Source organism: Mastigoproctus giganteus, chromosome 6 (genome assembly GCF_048544385.1).
Source record: "Mastigoproctus giganteus isolate SK-2022 chromosome 6, ASM4854438v1, whole genome shotgun sequence".
Taxonomy (NCBI): domain Eukaryota; kingdom Metazoa; phylum Arthropoda; class Arachnida; order Uropygi; family Thelyphonidae; genus Mastigoproctus; species Mastigoproctus giganteus.
This window is the reverse complement of record NC_143580.1, coordinates 140,048,235-140,065,607: the sequence shown is the minus strand read 5'-3', so window position 1 is coordinate 140,065,607 and position 17,373 is coordinate 140,048,235. Positions and strand designations below refer to the sequence as shown.

At 36.4% G+C, this 17,373-nt stretch overlaps 1 protein-coding gene across 1 annotated transcript in view; it reads right to left on the bottom strand.

Annotated features, from left to right (window-relative positions):
* Positions 1–17,373, bottom strand: part of LOC150084620 (uncharacterized) — a 582,065-nt gene that overhangs the window by 294,798 nt on the left and 269,894 nt on the right. The window contains exon 10 of the mRNA XM_090376306.1: positions 8,655–8,895. Within this exon, the coding sequence (XP_090232432.1) occupies positions 8,655–8,895 (241 nt within the window). The remainder of the gene's footprint in view (positions 1–8,654; positions 8,896–17,373) is intronic.

Genomic DNA, 17,373 nt, shown 5'->3' with positions numbered 1-17,373 from the left:
CAAGATTAGTGAATGGAACAAAGGGTTGCTCTTACGAAGAAAGGCTTAAGTTTTGCAAATTACAGTGTCTGGAGACTAAGCACCTGCGAGGTGATCTGATTGAGGTGTATAAAGCCTTGAATTGTTTGAGCATACTCAATGGATTCTTCCTCTTGCTCAGAATAATCGCTTGAGAGGGCATAAATTCAAATTGAGGAAAGACGGTTGTAGGATAGATGTGCGGAAGTTTGCCTTTAGCCAGTGGGTGGTTTATTGCTGGAACAAACTCCCATCTGTCATAGAAGTTGATAGCTTAAATAGATTCAAGGCAAAACTTGACAAACATTTGGAGCGAGGGGATGGGTGAAATAAGGGTTTTTTTTTTGGCTGATGCTATATAGGCTTGCTTTCTTGCATCATGTGCCCTTGCTAATGCTAATGGTAACCCACCTCCCACCATTCCCAGTACACTCCATTCAATGTCCCCTGTCTTTTTCCATCAAAAAGATGCCAGAAAGATTGTGAAAAATCTTGATGCTAAGACAGCTCATGTCCTGATGGTATTACTCCACTTGTTCTCAAAACCTGTGCTCCTGAGCTTACTCTTGTTCTGTGTGTCATATTTTTTTTTCACTTTATTATTCCAAAGGTGTTTTCTCCAACAGAACTTGGAAATTTGCTCATATCTATTCAGTTCCTAAAAAGGGTGACAAATCCCTCTTGTCCAATTATTGTCCCTTTGCACTTACTTTTACTCTTTCTAAAGTAATGGCGAAATCAATTAACTGCCAACCCTTAAACCATCTAGAAACCTTCCAGCTTAATCAACGATCACCAGTATGGATTCTGTTAGTGTTGCTCTACTGGTGACATTCTGGCTTATGTTATCCATTTATGGACAAATTCAATGGAAAAGTTTGGTGAAACTGAAGCAGTTGCTCTTGATATTTGAAATGCTTCTGATTGTGTTTAGCATAAAGGTCTTCTAAATAAGATTCCATCTTATGGTGCCAACTAATTTTTGTAACTGGGTGTCCTGTTTTCTCTCTGACTGCTCAATGTTGGTGGTGGTAGATGGCTCCCTGTCTTCTAACTTCTCCATTAATGCTGATGTTCCCCATGGTTCAGTTCTTACCCCCACTCTTTTCCTCTTGTATATTAATGACCTTCTTCCATTTATCAGAAATCCCAGCCATAGTTTCTGTTTATAGCACGCTATATTCCCTCATCAGAATAACATTCTACTAAAAAAAAAAAAAAAAGATGGGAAAAGCTGTCAAAAGGTGTGTGCTTCCTTCACAATAATGCCCCTTCATTTTCGTCACATGCATGCTGCAATGAGGTGTGCCCATGAATGTAGGGTTGAAATATTGAAGCATCCTTCTTATTCCCCTGGCCTTGCACCCTGGGATTTCTTCCACCTTCCTACCTTGGAGTCCTTTCTTTGTGGAAAACACTTTGCTGAGGAGGAGGTGATTTCTGCTGCCAAGTTGTGGCCTGAAGGACAGTCAAAGGACTTCTACAAAACTGACCCGTGGAAAAAGTGTATTGATAGGTGGCAAAAATATGTCTTTTGTCTGGTGACTACGTTGAAAAAGTGTAATACATGGGATTTGTTTCAACCTTCTATCACAAGTACTTATGAGTGAATACAAATCTTTTTTGAACTTCCCGTATATGTAGGCACACCAACTTGGCTTCAGCTAGTGAGACACTTTTTAAAGCCCAAGCAACAACTCAATTGAATGCATAAAATAATTACACAGATAAAAAAAATGAAACCCTCCAGAAATTAAAACGGAAAAAACGAAAAAAATCGACAACTTACCGGTACATTAGAGTAAAATATAAATAATTAAATAATCAATTTAACACAATTCAAATCAATTTAAAAGAATTAAAAATGAAATTAACGCAATTCAAAGAATCTAACGAAAATATTCAAAACGATTTTCCTTCCTGAAGCTGACAACGCTTTTCGACCGTATGTCGTGATCACAGGAATGAAAATTACCGAATCGGGTTAAACCTGATACTTAAATAGAGATTATTTGTCTTCGCGCATGCAGGTCCACGCATTGGAGATCAAATATGGCCGCCGAACATTAACAGAATTCTCGAGTAATTTAATTTCAACGGTTTCTGCAATTAATAGTCGCGTATAATTACGTTGAACGTTAAGTATTTTGGCTTTGTTAAATAAAAAAGTATGTTTTTCGTTAATGGCATGAAAGGCTAATTCTGACGCTGCTGAACGAGAAGCATGAACTGAGGCTTCATGTTGATTTACACGAATATTAAGAGAAAATCGGGTCGAACCCTGATAAGACGAGTCGCAATCACCGCAAGAAATGTTGTATACCAGATCATTAATTTGTGTTGCGAACGCTGAAAGAACCGAGCGATTGTTCAGTATAGTGTGTAACTTCCGTATTGGCCTAGCTACAATTTTAAATTCGGTATCTTTAAAGAATCTGTTAAGCTGTTTGTGCCACTGTTCAACATATGGGACAGAAATAAAGTATTTTTTGATATTACTATTGTTGATTGGTGTAGTATTTTGTATCCTATCCTTAGCTTGTACCCTAATTCGGTTTATTGTGGTAATGGAATAACCTCTGTTTAAGAATCTGCTAGTTAATATTTGTATTTCTGAGTCCAAAGCAGATTCCGTCATTGAATATTTATAGGCATTAAGAAATTGATTAAAGATAATCGATCTTTTGTAGGTGAACGGGTGATAGCTATTATAATGTAGAAGCACACCGGTGTTTGTAGGTTTTCGATAAATGCTAAATTGTATTTTATTCGAGTCCCGGGTAAGAGTGAAATTTAGAAAGTTAGCATTAGCATTAGCATTAGTAGAGGCATATGATGCAAGAAAGCAAGCTTATTCAGCATCAGCCAAAAAAAAAAAAAAAACACACCACTCCCATTTCACCCCTCTGTTCACTCGAAATACCTGTCAAATTAAGCCTTAAATTTGTTTAGGCTATCAACTTCAACAACAAGTGATGGAAGTCGGTTCCACCAACCAACCACCCGCTGGCCAAAGGCAAATTTCCACACATCTATCCGACATCCATCCTTCCTCAATTTGAATTTATGCCCTCTGAGCTGATTATTCTGAGCAAGATGAGGAATCCCATTGGCATTGAGCATGCTCAAACGATTCAAAGCCTTATACACCTCTATCAGATCACCTCGCCGGCGCCTAGTCTCCAGACTCTGTAATTTGCAAAACTTAAGCCTTTCTTCGTAAGAGCAACCCTTTGTTCCATTCACTGATCTTGTTGCCCTTCTCTGTACCCATTCCAGCAGCTCTACATCCTTCTTGAAATGAGGCCTCCAGACCTGTATGCAGTACTCAAGATGTGGCCTAACCATTGCCTTATACAAGGGAATAATCACCTCCTTATCCCTGCTAGAAAAATTCCTGTATATCATTGACAAGACACCATGAGCTACTCTTGCAGCTCGTCTGCACTGCTCAGAGAACTTCATATCTGCCTGCACAATTACCCCCAGGTCCTTTTCATTCTCCACCACTGTCAGTGTAGTACCGCAGAGTTGATACGTTGCTCTGGGGTTACTGTTTCCCATATGTAATACTTTACATTTGTCAATGTTAAACTTCATTTGCCACCTCTCAGCCCATCTGTTCAACCTTTCCAGATCCTGCTGCAGCAGCATAGTGTCAGTGGTGTCCTTAACAACCTTGCCAACCTTTGTATCATCTGCAAACTTGGACATTAAACTTGATATCCCATCATCAATATCATTCATAAACACCGAAAACAACAACGGACCCAACACTGAACCCTGAGGAACTCCATTAATAACATTAGTCCACGTTGAGCAGTGTCTATTGATTACCACTCTCTGTCTTCTGCCACTCAACCATCCCCTTATCCATAGCAGCAATTTGCCTCCAATGCCACACTGCTCCAATTTGTGCAGCAGTCTTCCATGTGCAACAGTATCAAAAGCCTTTCTAAGATCCAAATATATAATATCAAAGTTATTCCCTGCATCCAGTTCTTTTGTGACTGCATCATAGTATCCAATCAAATTGGTCAGGCAAGACCTGCCCTTAACAAAACCATGCTGCGTCTGAGCTATAACTGAATTCTTGTCTAGATGATCCTGCAGTGCTTCTTTAACCAGTGCCTCCATTAATTTACCTGGAACAGAAGTTAAACTAACAGGTCTATAATTACTTGTGTCAGCCTTTGATCCTCCTTTGTGAATTGGGGTTACATTTGCACATCTCCAGTCTATGGGTACCTCCCCTGAGTCCAAAGAAGCTCTCATAATTATGGCTAGGGGTTTGCTTACTTCCTTTGCTCCCTCCTTTAATATAACTGGATAGATCCCATCCACCCCAGGTGCCTTTTTTATGTTTATCCTCAACAATCTTTCCTCCACTTTCCTCTCATCATTCTTTACCTACATCATTCTCCTTCCTGAATAACTCCTCATGCGTGAATATAGATGCAAAATACTCGTTTAGATTGTTAGCCACCTGAGCAGGATCCTCAACTGTTGAACCATCAATATCCAGTGGACCAATCTGATTCATCCCTTTCCTTCTTGAGTTTAAATAGGTAAACAACTCTTTTCTGTTTTTCTTTGCATCCTTTGCCAAGGATTTTTCGTAGTCTGCCTTTGCCTGCCTAATCTCCTTTGTGACTTGGTTACAGACCAACTTATATCTATCATAGGCTTCCATGTCACCCATTAATTTGTATATATCCCATGCATTTTTCTTCTCTGCCACATGTCTCATTAGTTCATCTGACAACCATTTAGGCCTAAACCTTGAACAATATTTCTTAGTTGGTATGTAAAGCCTGGTAGCCTCCAAGATTAGATGCTTCCCATTTTGAGTTTGCTGTTGGTAACATCATCAGTTGGTCCCACTGTATAGAATTTAAATATTGTCTCAGACCATCATAGTCGCCTTTACGAAAACAAAATCCCTTCCCTTTGCCTCTGATGGTAGTTACCTCCTTGAGTAAATCCCACTTCAACACACTGTGATCACTGCCACCTAGTGGTTCATTTATCTGCAGGTTCTTAATGCATGAAGAATCACTACTGATAATCAGATCAAGAGTATTGCTCCCTCTTGTTGCCTCACGAACATGCTGATGTAGAAAACAATCATCCAATAAATCCACAAAAGCCTTGCTAGTGTGCGAGTGACCAACCCACAAATTCCAGTCATTATCTGGGAAATTAAAATCCCCCATTATAAGACTCTCTGATTTACTGGCCCACTCTATTTCCCTGTACAATATCTTATTATACTCATCAGAGTCATTAGGCCTATAGCACACTCCTACTCTCAATTTTGATTTCCCTATGCTTATGTCACACCAAACTGACTCGACACTGCCCTGTCCATCGATGTCGACTGGCTTCACTTCTTTGGACTTTATGTGTTTCTTAACTAATAGCATAACCCCTCCTCCCCTGTCTATCCTTTCTATACACATTGTATTCCCCAAATTCCAGTTCCGCATTCCTTATATCTGTGTGACACCACGTCTCTGATATCCCAACAATATCTGCCTTTGATGTTTTGAGCAATACCTCAAATTCATCAAATTTATTTACCAAACTCCTAGCATTGGTGTACACGCAAATTTGCCTTTGGCCAGCGGGTGGTTGGTTGGTGGAACCGACTTCCATCACTTGTTGTTGAAGTTGATAGCCTAAACAAATTTAAGGCTCAATTTGACAGGTATTTCGAGCGAACAGAGGGGTGAAATGGGAGTGGTGTGTTTTTTTTTTTTTTTGGCTGATGCTGAATAAGCTTGCTTTCTTGCATCATATGCCTCTACTAATGCTAATGCTAACTTTCTAAATTTCACGCTTACCCGGGACTCGAATAAAATACAATTGAGCATTTATTGAAAACCTACAAACACCGGTATGCTTCTACATTATAATAGCTATCACCCGTTCACCTACAAAAGATCGATTATCTTTAATCAATTTCTTAATGCCTATAAATATTCAACGACGGAATCTGCTTTGGACTCAGAAATACAAATATTAACTAGCAGATTCTTAAACAGAGGTTATTCCATTACCACAATAAACCGAATTAGGGTACAAGCTAAGGATAGGATACAAAATACTACACCAATCAACAATAGTAATATCAAAAAATACTTTATTTCTGTCCCATATGTTGAACAGTGGCACAAACAGCTTAACAGATTCTTTAAAGATACCGAATTTAAAATTGTAGCTAGGCCAATACGGAAGTTACACGCTATACTGAACAATCGCTCGGTTCTTTCAGCGTTCGCAACACAAATTAATGATCTGGTATACAACATTTCTTGCGGTGATTGCGACTCGTCTTATCAGGGTTCGACCCGATTTTCTCTTAATATTCGTGTAAATCAACATGAAGCCTCAGTTCGTGCTTCTCGTTCAGCAGCGTTAGAATTAGCCTTTCATGCCATTAACGAAAAACATACTTTTTTATTTAACGAAGCCAAAATACTTAACGTTCAACGTAATTATACGCGACTATTAATTGCAGAAACCGTTGAAATTAAATTACTCAAGAATTCTGTTAATGTTCGGCGGCCATATTTGATATCCGATGCGTGGACCTTTACGCGCATGCGCGAAGACAAATAATCTCTATTTAAGTATCAGGTTTAACCCGATTCGGTAATTTTCATTCCTGTGATCACGACATACGGTCGAAAAGCGTTGTCAGCTTCAGGAAGGAAAATCATTTTGAATATTTTCGTTAGATTCTTTGAATTGCGTTAATTTGATTTTTAATTCTTTTAAATTGATTTGAATTGTGTTAAATTGATTATTTAATTATTTATATTTTACTCTAATGTACCGGTAAGTTGTCGATTTTTTCGTTTTTTCCGTTTTAATTTCTGGAGGGTATCATACGGAAGTGTTCTACGCACTATATTGAGGTATACTAGTCTTATTATTTTACTAATATATTATTAGAAGATTTTCATCTTAAAGCTGGTGATGTTGACAGCTATTTAATAAACTTAGGGCTTATTACTAATGCAAAATCCTTTAATCTAGAACCGTGCACACACTGGTATATGTTCATATAAATTTCTTTGTTTTTTTTACTTAATATTATGCACAAAATGACCTATCAGATCACTTTGTGCATAACAATAAAATGAAAACCTAGCAAAGTGGATAGGGGTTACCTCTTAAAATAAACAATGAACAACAGCTTGACTTTACTTTAGAGAAGGTATAAGCTCAGTTATAATATCAGTTAATTGTCATAATTCACTGGTCAACATGTAAAATATTATGAAAACATCCTATCTTGACTAATTTTATGCTGCTGAACACAAAATTCACATTAAAATTTGTCAATTGGTTCTTGTTTTCGAATTACAGTTGGGGTCTCACATTAGCGAGTTACTCTACATTATTAACTACTGCTCTCAGCAAATCTGCAGTTTCAGTACCCCCACACTCTTATCATGTGATCGGCAACTGTTGCTTGCTCTGCATCATGCGATAAGTTGTTGTCGCCTTAAATGTGTCTTCAACTCTGTTGCAATAATCCTCATATATGGCTAGGAAATTTGTTCTCAGTTAACTGGGTGATTTTTCCTCAGTTAAAGGTTGTTCTCTGTGAGATTCCTATTTTTTGCGCAGTATTTGTGTCATGAAAGATTAATATGCCCCGTAATTGTGTGAATAGTCCTGATGACTTCTGTTATGTATGCGGAGAAGTCATGTAAGCTTCAAGAAAGCGTCCCATACTTGAGCCATAAAAAAAGGCCTACTTCTTGTACTTTGGGTGTAACGTACACAACCAGGACAAGAACTGGGCTCCACACATAAGCCACACTACCTATCCATCAAAACTCAATGCGTAGGTGAATCAAAAGAGACGTTTTATTCTTTTCATAGTGCCCATGATGTGGAGGGAGCCAACAAATCATGTCACAGAGTGTTACTTTTGTATGGTGGCTTCTATTAGAAAAGGGATGACAATGAAGAAAAAGTGGACAGTGATGTACCAAAATATACCATCTGCAATTCGCCCCGGTCCTCACGGTGAAGTACTACCTAATTCTGAACCTTTATCCTTCTGAACCACATAAGATCACAATTCAGCTTAATGACCTCATCAATGATTTTCAACTGCCATAGAATAAGGCAGAGCTTTTGGCCTCGAAGCTACAACAGTGGAATATTCTCAATCAATCTGTGCAAGTGACAACATTTTGTATTCGAAATAAAGACTATGATAAATTCTATCAAACAGAAGATCTTTGGACACTTATTTCAAATCAGTGTCCAATGATCTGTCTAGTCCACATATTTTTTCTTGATGAACAAAAATTGTTGATCAGCGCAATTAGCAGCTTTCACTAGCAACCAATGAAATCTTTGTTTTATCATATTAGGCTTTGATTATCAGATTAGAAATTTTATCAAACTGCTAATATGAATTCAAATTGTGCTAAATATTAGTGCTATGTGAATTAATTAAACTTTAATGAAAATAATAAACCCATCTAAAAAATACATGTAAATTTGAGTACTGTCAAATGAAAAATAAAATTTATTTCAGCACATTTAGTAGTTAATCACAAATTAAGCAATACTTACTAAGTAAAGCACAAAATTCTAAATTATATTACCTTTTCTTACAAGACCAAAACTAGGAGTTATAGGAGCAGATTTTGGTGTTAAACTGCCTGAACCACTAATTATATGCCAAAAGAGTCCTGAACCACTCCTTACTGGACTGAGCATTGGAGGAGGGGTGTAAGGAGGAGGACTGGTATTTTTGTTTTCTGGATTTGAAGGGTCCCATAGTCGTGGTGACCGCAGTCGACTTGTAAATCCACAAGTGTTAACATAAGGAGGTATATATAATGGCTACAGAAGGAAAGAATTTCAGAATTAAAATCTATGAACTTTGCTATAGTCATTTTACTTTTATTTTTCATGAAACATGAAAAATTAAAAAAAAAAATTCTATTCAAAATTTTAATAGTAAAACTTAATTTATTCGAAATGAATGCAAAATCTGAGGCTATGAACTGCCTTATACTGACTCATCACTAAGAAATATTACCCATTCCCACTTTTTCTGCAAGTGAAGCAAGCTATCACACATCTTGGGATTCAGAAAAAAAAATCTGATTGATGATATACCATTGAGGAATTTCCCTCAATGTTTTGACTCATCACTAAAGGTAATATGATAATAATCTTCATTCCAATTGACTTATTTCTGTTTCACTGAAGTTTCCATACACATGTTATGGGGAATGGTGGAGGAGAGGAGCACAATGCACGACATGAATGCAATCCTCTGCCAACTATCTACTAATGATGTTCTTGACATTAAAAGGGACATTGAAAAGGTTGTAGCCTGAAAATGAAAGGTTAGTGAATAAAACTTTCAAGTAATTCAAGCAATTTCAATAGCGTCTATTTTTAATTACAGCTCCTGAAGTCAATGAAGTTGCGTGAATGAGGAAAGACAGACAAATTGTGCAATCATCCAACATTTATGGGAAAAGGGACTAACACCAAAGGCAATTCATGAGGATATGGTTACAACGATGGGGGAGGATCTTCCTTTCCTATTCCATGGTTAAGAAGTGGGGAGCAGAATTTAAACAAGGGAGGGAGAGCCTGGAAAGATGACCCGGTCCCACACTGTAGAAGACCAGCAATGTCCATCACTCCAGAAGTTGACAGTGCATGATCTGGTTTGGTTTTTTTTTTGGTTTCTTTTTTTTTTTTAGGAGCATTAGCAACTAAGGCCATATTGCTCCGGGATATGCGGTGGTCATTCCCTGACCTTTCCGCATCCTCCGTATTTGGTGGTGACGGGCTCGAACCCCGGTCTAATCAAGAAGCGTGTGCTGCGCACTGCTGCTCCTTCCCACCTGGCTACGGAGGTGCCAGCATGATCTGGTGATGAGTGATTGATGACTAACAGTTTGGTACATTGCCAGCCTTTTGGGCATCTTGTCTGAACATGTGCACCACATAATAAGAGGTTCTCACTATGAAAATGTATCAGCATGATGGGTCCCAAAGTTGTTGACAGTTGATAAAAAACACTACAGTTGTCAACCTAAGTGAACATTTGCATCGTTTTCAAGCAGATCGATCAAATTTCCTTGCAAGTTTTTCTTAACCATGGATGAGATGTGGGTCCATCACTTTCAGTCAGAAACAAATAAGCAGCCCAAAGAGTGGAAACACAGCTCATCTCCTCCTCCAAAGAAAGTCATATTAATTATTTTTGCTGGCAAGGTGTTGCAACGGTTTTTGGGATGCTGATGGAGTGCTGCTAGTGGATTACCATTAGAAAGGTCAGACAGTCACAAGGGTATGTGACTGTCTGACCTTGTGAGTATTTGCATGTAAACATCAAACACAAACGGTGAGCAAACTCAGCAAAGGAGTCTTATTCAACCAAGCCAATGTGCCTACTCACAAGTCTGTCACTGACAAGCTGCACAGCATGAGTGTGGCTTTGAAATCTTGGACCATCCTCCATATTCACCAGATCTACCACCATTGGACTTTCACCTATTTCCTAATTTTAAAAAAATACTTGGCTGGCATCTTCCCACCAACAGTGACACTGCTGCAGTGGATGCATTCTGACACCCAACAGAAAACTTTCTCTGCAGCTGGAATACATGCATTGCAGCATTGGTGGCAAAAGTATATTGACTCCAAAGGGCACTATATTGCAAAGTAACGTGTTACCAGACTCCTGAAATAAGCTGTTTATATTCAGGCCATGAACTCTTCAAACTCCTCTCATAGCGGCATCAAAGATGAATTAACATAATTTTTATAATCCTTCCTGGAGAGGTAATTCTGGCCATAGCCCGTTGGAAACTGTCCAGTCTTCACGCATGATTACTTCTCTGGGTGCTGTATAACCTAAATGATGACCGTGTTCTGCTATCTATTACACAAGCACTCACCAGCTGTCCTAGAATCTAGTTTCATGAAACTTAACCACACAACACAACTCATTTAATTAGGACTATTTAGCAAGATCTAAGAAAATTCAAGAAATATTCTTATAAATACATTAAAACTGAAATTAGCAATTATTTGCTTTTGTCACCTGGGAAGCTGTATGAAACTATTCTCTTCTACCATGACTGAAAGAATTTCTGGAACTTCTTTACTGATACAATTTTATTGCCCTTGATGTAAACTAACAATCAAACAATTTGAATCTGATAGTTTTTTGTTTGTTTTTTTTTTTTTTTTTAACTTTCTGTGTAGTTTTGGTATTTCCCAGAACTATCTGTTTTGTTTTATTTTTGTTCACGAATTTCTTTCTGTAAAAAAAAAAATTTTTGGTTTTTTAAAATTTCTTTTTGACATATACATGCTTGACCTTTTCATAAAGAATTACAATACTTATCGAATGTGTTTATTTATTTATATTTTAATGAAAAATTTACATTTTAAAAAAATGTTTTTCTAATGCTTACTTTCAATATAATAATTTTGTTAAAAAATTACTATAAACACAACCTATTAGTTGCTTCCATTTTTAAGTTCATGAAACTGTTATGGGAACAAAAATTCAATCGAATGCATGCACATTTATTATTACATTTGGACAGGGTGGCCATATTTTGAAAATTTGTAAGCGGGACAACTTGAAATGAAATGTGTAGTATAGCATTTTTTCCTTCAAAAAGTAAAAGAAAAATATAAAATTACAATTAAAATACATTTTTTTATCAATCAATCAATCATAGTATTTATTTGTTATATGATTGTTGTTAATGTGTATTTGTCCTATATAAACTATAATATTATTTATAAAAGTTATTTTAAAAATAGCGAGGAAGAATACTTTTACTTATATATTTTTCTTTAGATTTCGCTAGTTTTAAAATTTCTTCTCCTTTCGAAGATTTTAAAAAGTTTATAAATTCTAAACAGGACATGTTATAGTTTTCTTTTATCCTAAGTTCGGCTTCTAAATTTTCTAATAAAGGACTCACCAAGCAGTTTTTATTAAGCTAAAAACTCTTTCTGATGAAGCATTTGAATGTGGAATGCTTAATATGGAGTTTACAATCTGAAGACAAATTATTTGCCTACGGAAATTTTGAGAAAAATTGCACCCATTTTTTTTTTTTATCAACACGCATTTTATTTTCTTCATTACTCAGTGACGAAAAAATGCCTTTGGCCTTTCTCATTTTTCTCTTGTAATTAGAATTAATCAAAAATATGTAAAATAAATAAATCAACAGTTTTTTTCCTCTCTTATCAGGACAAATGATGGTATTATTAGGAATTGGGGCTTGAAGTTCTAAATCGGGACCATATTGGGATGGTTGGCCACTCTGCATTTGATCAATTAAATAAAGAGTGAGATGCGATTAAAAAAGTTCAGTCTGCATCATGTAAGTACAGCACTGTAACAAGTATATGTTGCAACATGTTCATTGACAGTAATGCATGAATCACCTGTTTATTTGTGCTCAGTCTGAATTTGCTTTTGTTAAATAGAACATGTTTTATGTGTTTTGTTGCATTTTAAAATGAACAATTTTACTCCTATGTGAATTTGCATAAAATTTCAAATTAGGGAAAAGGAAAGTGCAACAGAAACTAACAAAAGGGTAAATGCACCCTTCAATTTCAATGAAAGACTCACTTATAGTTGTGATACAATGGGAGTGATCAATATTTAACTAACCATGAAGCTGCTAGTGAAATTCCCATTTCATATAAAATGTCAATCAATTTTAATGCAAGGTTTGGGGAAATAATGAATTTATACATTGTATCCTTGTTATCCTTGTTGATGAATTGTTTGCATATGGCTATGATCCAGAAACAAAGGCCCAATCCTCTCAATGGAAGAATCCTTCTCCAAGGCACAAAAAAAAAAAAAAAAAAAAACAAGGACAATCTCAATAAAATGTGAAAATACCCACTTGGAAAGCACTGAGTGTGAATTGCTGTGAGTGTGCTTTCAGGAGTTTCTTGTGAAGAATTTCACTTCCTCATCACTGTGAGTATGCAATACTGCCAAACTTACTGGATTCAACTCCCTGTGAATTTTTTTTTTTTTTTTTTGTTTCTCAAGTATAATACTCCCTAGAATGGTCACAGATTTGCAATTATTAAGGAAATTATCTAGAAGGTGACACAGGAACTGTGTCACCTTCTAGATAATTTACTTAATAACTGTGTATAAGCAACTTCATTCTGTATATATTTAGGAAGGCAGACAAAGGAAGAGCCACTCTTCACGTTAATCTACTACTACACATTAATCATGTTCACTATTCTTGAACATGATTAATGTGTAGTAGATATTTTTCAGGCATATTAGCTCTAATGTTACTGTTACCATGTAAAAGAAAAAGGGCAATACAAAAAAAAAAAAAAAAAAAAATCTATAATTCAATAGATGGGTGTAAAGAATCCAGTGCTTTCCCCTTCATATAAAATTTGAAAAAAATATATAACAAACAAACAAACAAACAAAAAAAAACACTTTCCAAGGTTAATATATCACAACAATTATAAATTCCTGATGGGGATAAAGGTATTCATGTGTGGATATACCATCAAGTATTAGAATATTTAAGTGCATCCATACGTTCAAATGGGGAAGGTTCCATCAGGAGGAAGAGACTAAAGGAATCTTTGGTTGATTTAGATGTAAAGACAGCAGTAATGTTAATCTAATGTGATAGTGAACTTTTAGCCTCTCATCTTGTAAGAGAAAAAATTACCGAGTTCAGAAAAAAAATTTTAATGAAACTACAACAGCTAAAATTACAAACTGTACTGTGTTGAAAAAATATAATCTGCAGAAACTAGCAGGGATGAGTTCCAAATTACATGGCCAGGAAGGAAAATTTGATTGTCAGTACAGGAAATTTTGCCCTTTCCAAGTTTCAAATCAGTTAATAACAATGAAACAAGAGACAGTTAGTGGAGATATTTTATTGTTCTGATTATGTGATTAGATCAATTCCAAGAAATAAAGATTATGCTTCCATGAAAGTTAATAGAAAATAAACAAGTTCAAAAGATACTTATATTAAATAAATTAGTATTAGTAACATGATACAAGGAAACAAAGCTTATAAACAGCATGAACCAAAGGGTGGGGGAAACACTTCACTTGCTCAATAATTTGTCTGCATAAATTTATTCAAAATATCCATTTCCACAACATTAGGTGGAAGTTGATTACAATTAAACACTCTTTCCCTGAATTCAAATTTCCATATATCCATTCTGCAATCATCCCCTTTTCAATTTAAATTTATCCGTGTGTGTGTGTGTCCCTGCTGAAAAAGATCATGCATAATAAAAATCATAGAAGATATTAGGCATTTTATACCGAAAGATACCCTTCAAGGCATAGACTAAAATGGAAGTCAGATGAAATGATGAGACTGAGATGGAAAATGCATGGGACGCATATAAATTACACTATTCTGCATGATTTTTCGATGTTTGTAAACTAATAGTTTTAACTCACTTTTTTACAATGATTTCAGGAATGTTATTCATTTTTTTTCAATCATGTACCATTTTTTTTTACAAATCACTTAAGTTGATGTCATGAGTTGTATTTTTCAATGTATTAAGTTAGGAGTAAATAATGGAAATTTGTAAACTAAATCTTCATATGTTGCCAACACTGCCTTCAGTTGTTTGTTTCTTGACTCCATGCAGCTGTGTTTAACAATATGAGCTCAGTATATTTTTGAGGTTATTGTAGTAGTAGTAGTAGTAGTAGCGGCATGTGATGCAAGAAAGCAAGTGTATGAGCTTATGCAGCATCAGCCAAAAAAAAAAAAAAAAAATTACAAAACAATCCCCTCTAAATATTTGTTTAGTTCCTCCTTAAATTTATTTAACCTATCAACTTCCACAACGACAGATGAAAGTTTGTTCCAGCAATTAACCACACACGCTGGCTAAAGAAAAATTTCTGCACATCTATTCTACATCTGTCCTTCCTCAATTTCAATTTATGCCCCCTTAGGTTCGTAACCTGAACAAGTGGAAGAATCCTATCAGAATTCAGCGTGCTCAACCCATTCAAGGCCTTATACACCTCAATCAGTCACCTCACAGGTACCTAGTCTCCAGCTGCTGAAATTTGTAGAACTTAAGCCTCTCCTGGTAAGAGGATCCCTTCATTCCCCTCACCAATCTTGTTGCCCTTCTGTGTACACGTTCAAGCAAATCTACATCCTTCCTAAAATGAGGCCTACAGACCTGCACGCAGTACTCAAGGTGTAGCCTGACCATTGCCTTATACAGAGGGAAAATCACCTCCTTTTCCCTGCTAACAAAATTCCTGTATATCATTGGCAACACCCCATGACCTGCCCTGGCAGCCTGTCTACACTGTCAGAAAACTTCATATCTGACTGCACAATTACTCCCAGGTCGTTTTCATTTTCTACCACCCTAACTGTAGTACCACAGAGTTGGTACATTCCAATGGGGTTACTTCTACCCATATGCAGTACTTTTTATTTGTCAATGTTAAACTTCAGTTGCCACTACTCAGCCCATCTGCCCAAATTTTCTAGATGCTGTTACAATAGCACACTGTCATTAACAACCCTGCGAACCTTTGTATCATCTGCAAACTTTGACACGAAGCCTGATATACCTTCATCAATATCATTGATAAATATACAAAACAACAGTGGGCCCAACGCCAAATCCCGAGGGACTCCACTAATAACATTAAACGAAGAACATGTCCACTGATTACCACTCTCTGTCTTCTCCCACTAGACCATTCTTTTATCCATGGTAGCAACTTATCCTTAATACCATACTGCTCCAATATGTAAAGTAATATTCCATGTGGAACAGTGTCAAAAGGGTTCCTGAAATTCAAGAATATGATATCAAAATTAATTTTTGCATCTAGTTCCTTTGTAGCCACATCATAGTATCCAATCAGTTTGTCAGACAAGGCTTTCCCTTAACAGACCCATGTTGTGTCTGAATTATTGCTGCAGTCTTCTCTAGATGATCCTGCATTGCATCTTTAACCAGTGACTCCATTATTTTAGCAGAAGAGAAGTTAAAATAACTGATCTGTAATTACTCGTGTTACCCTTAGATCCCCATTGTGAATTGGGGATACATTTGCACATCTCCAGTCAATGGGGACTTCCCCTGAGTCGAAGGATGCTCTCATAATTATGGCTAAGGTTTTGCTTACTTCCTTTGCCGCCTCCTTTAATATAACTGGATAGAACCCATCAAACCCAACAGCCTTTCTTATGTTTAAATTCAACAATTTCTCCTCCACTTTGCTCTCACCTTTAGGAAAGCAAAAACCCTTCCCTTTAACCCTGATGGTAATTATATCTTTAAGAAAATCCCACATCAGTACACTGTGATCACTGCCACCTAGTGGTTCCTTTATCTGTAAATCCTTAATACACGAATAATCACTGCTGATTACCAGATTAACAGTATTACCCTCTCTGGTTGCCTCTCGAACATGCTGCTGCAGAAAACGATCATCCAATAAATCCACAAAAGTCTTGCTAGTGTGCGAGTGACATGCCTACAGGTTCCAGTGAATATCAGGGAAGTTAAAATCCCGCAGTATAACACATTCTGATTTACTGGTCCACTATTTCTCTGTACAATTGTTCGTTGTACTCAATAGAGTCATTAGGCCTATAGCACACTCCTACTCTTATTTTTGCTTTCCCAGTGCTTATGCCACACCAAACTGACCTAGAGTGTGTATTGACCTAGCTCTTCAAAAACCATACTGATTTAAACTTAGAAATTGCTTTCAGTTTCTGGGAACCATGTTATCTTAACATTATTTTTTCCTAGTGTTTTTCCTAAACGACAATAGGTCAGTACAATATGTTGGATCAGAATGGTCCTTCCCTAGCTTTGTGAATGTTAATACGATAAAATGACAACTAGCAAGCATGGTAGTGTTTGTAATCCTAACTGAAGATTAAACAGTTGTAGAAGCGCAGCTAGAGACTCTTTGCTCAAATGATTCCTAGCATAATAAACTACATCGGAACCTGCAGCATTATTCTTGCATAACTCGGTTATTTAAGAAGTACATGGTAAGAGGTTCATTATATGGAAGCTGGAGTACAGTATTAAAATTCAAATTATATATTTCTTTCTATACTTTATGTGACTGAAAGACTGGATCATATATATGCAGTTACAACTGAAAGTACTTCCCCTAAAAATTGGCAATTTTGAGAGGTTCACAGAATCCTTTCACTTTTAATAGTATCAGAGTGATTACAGAAGAGTATTCTCATTAATTCTTCTTATCTTAATCCAAACTGTTGCAATGTCTGTGAA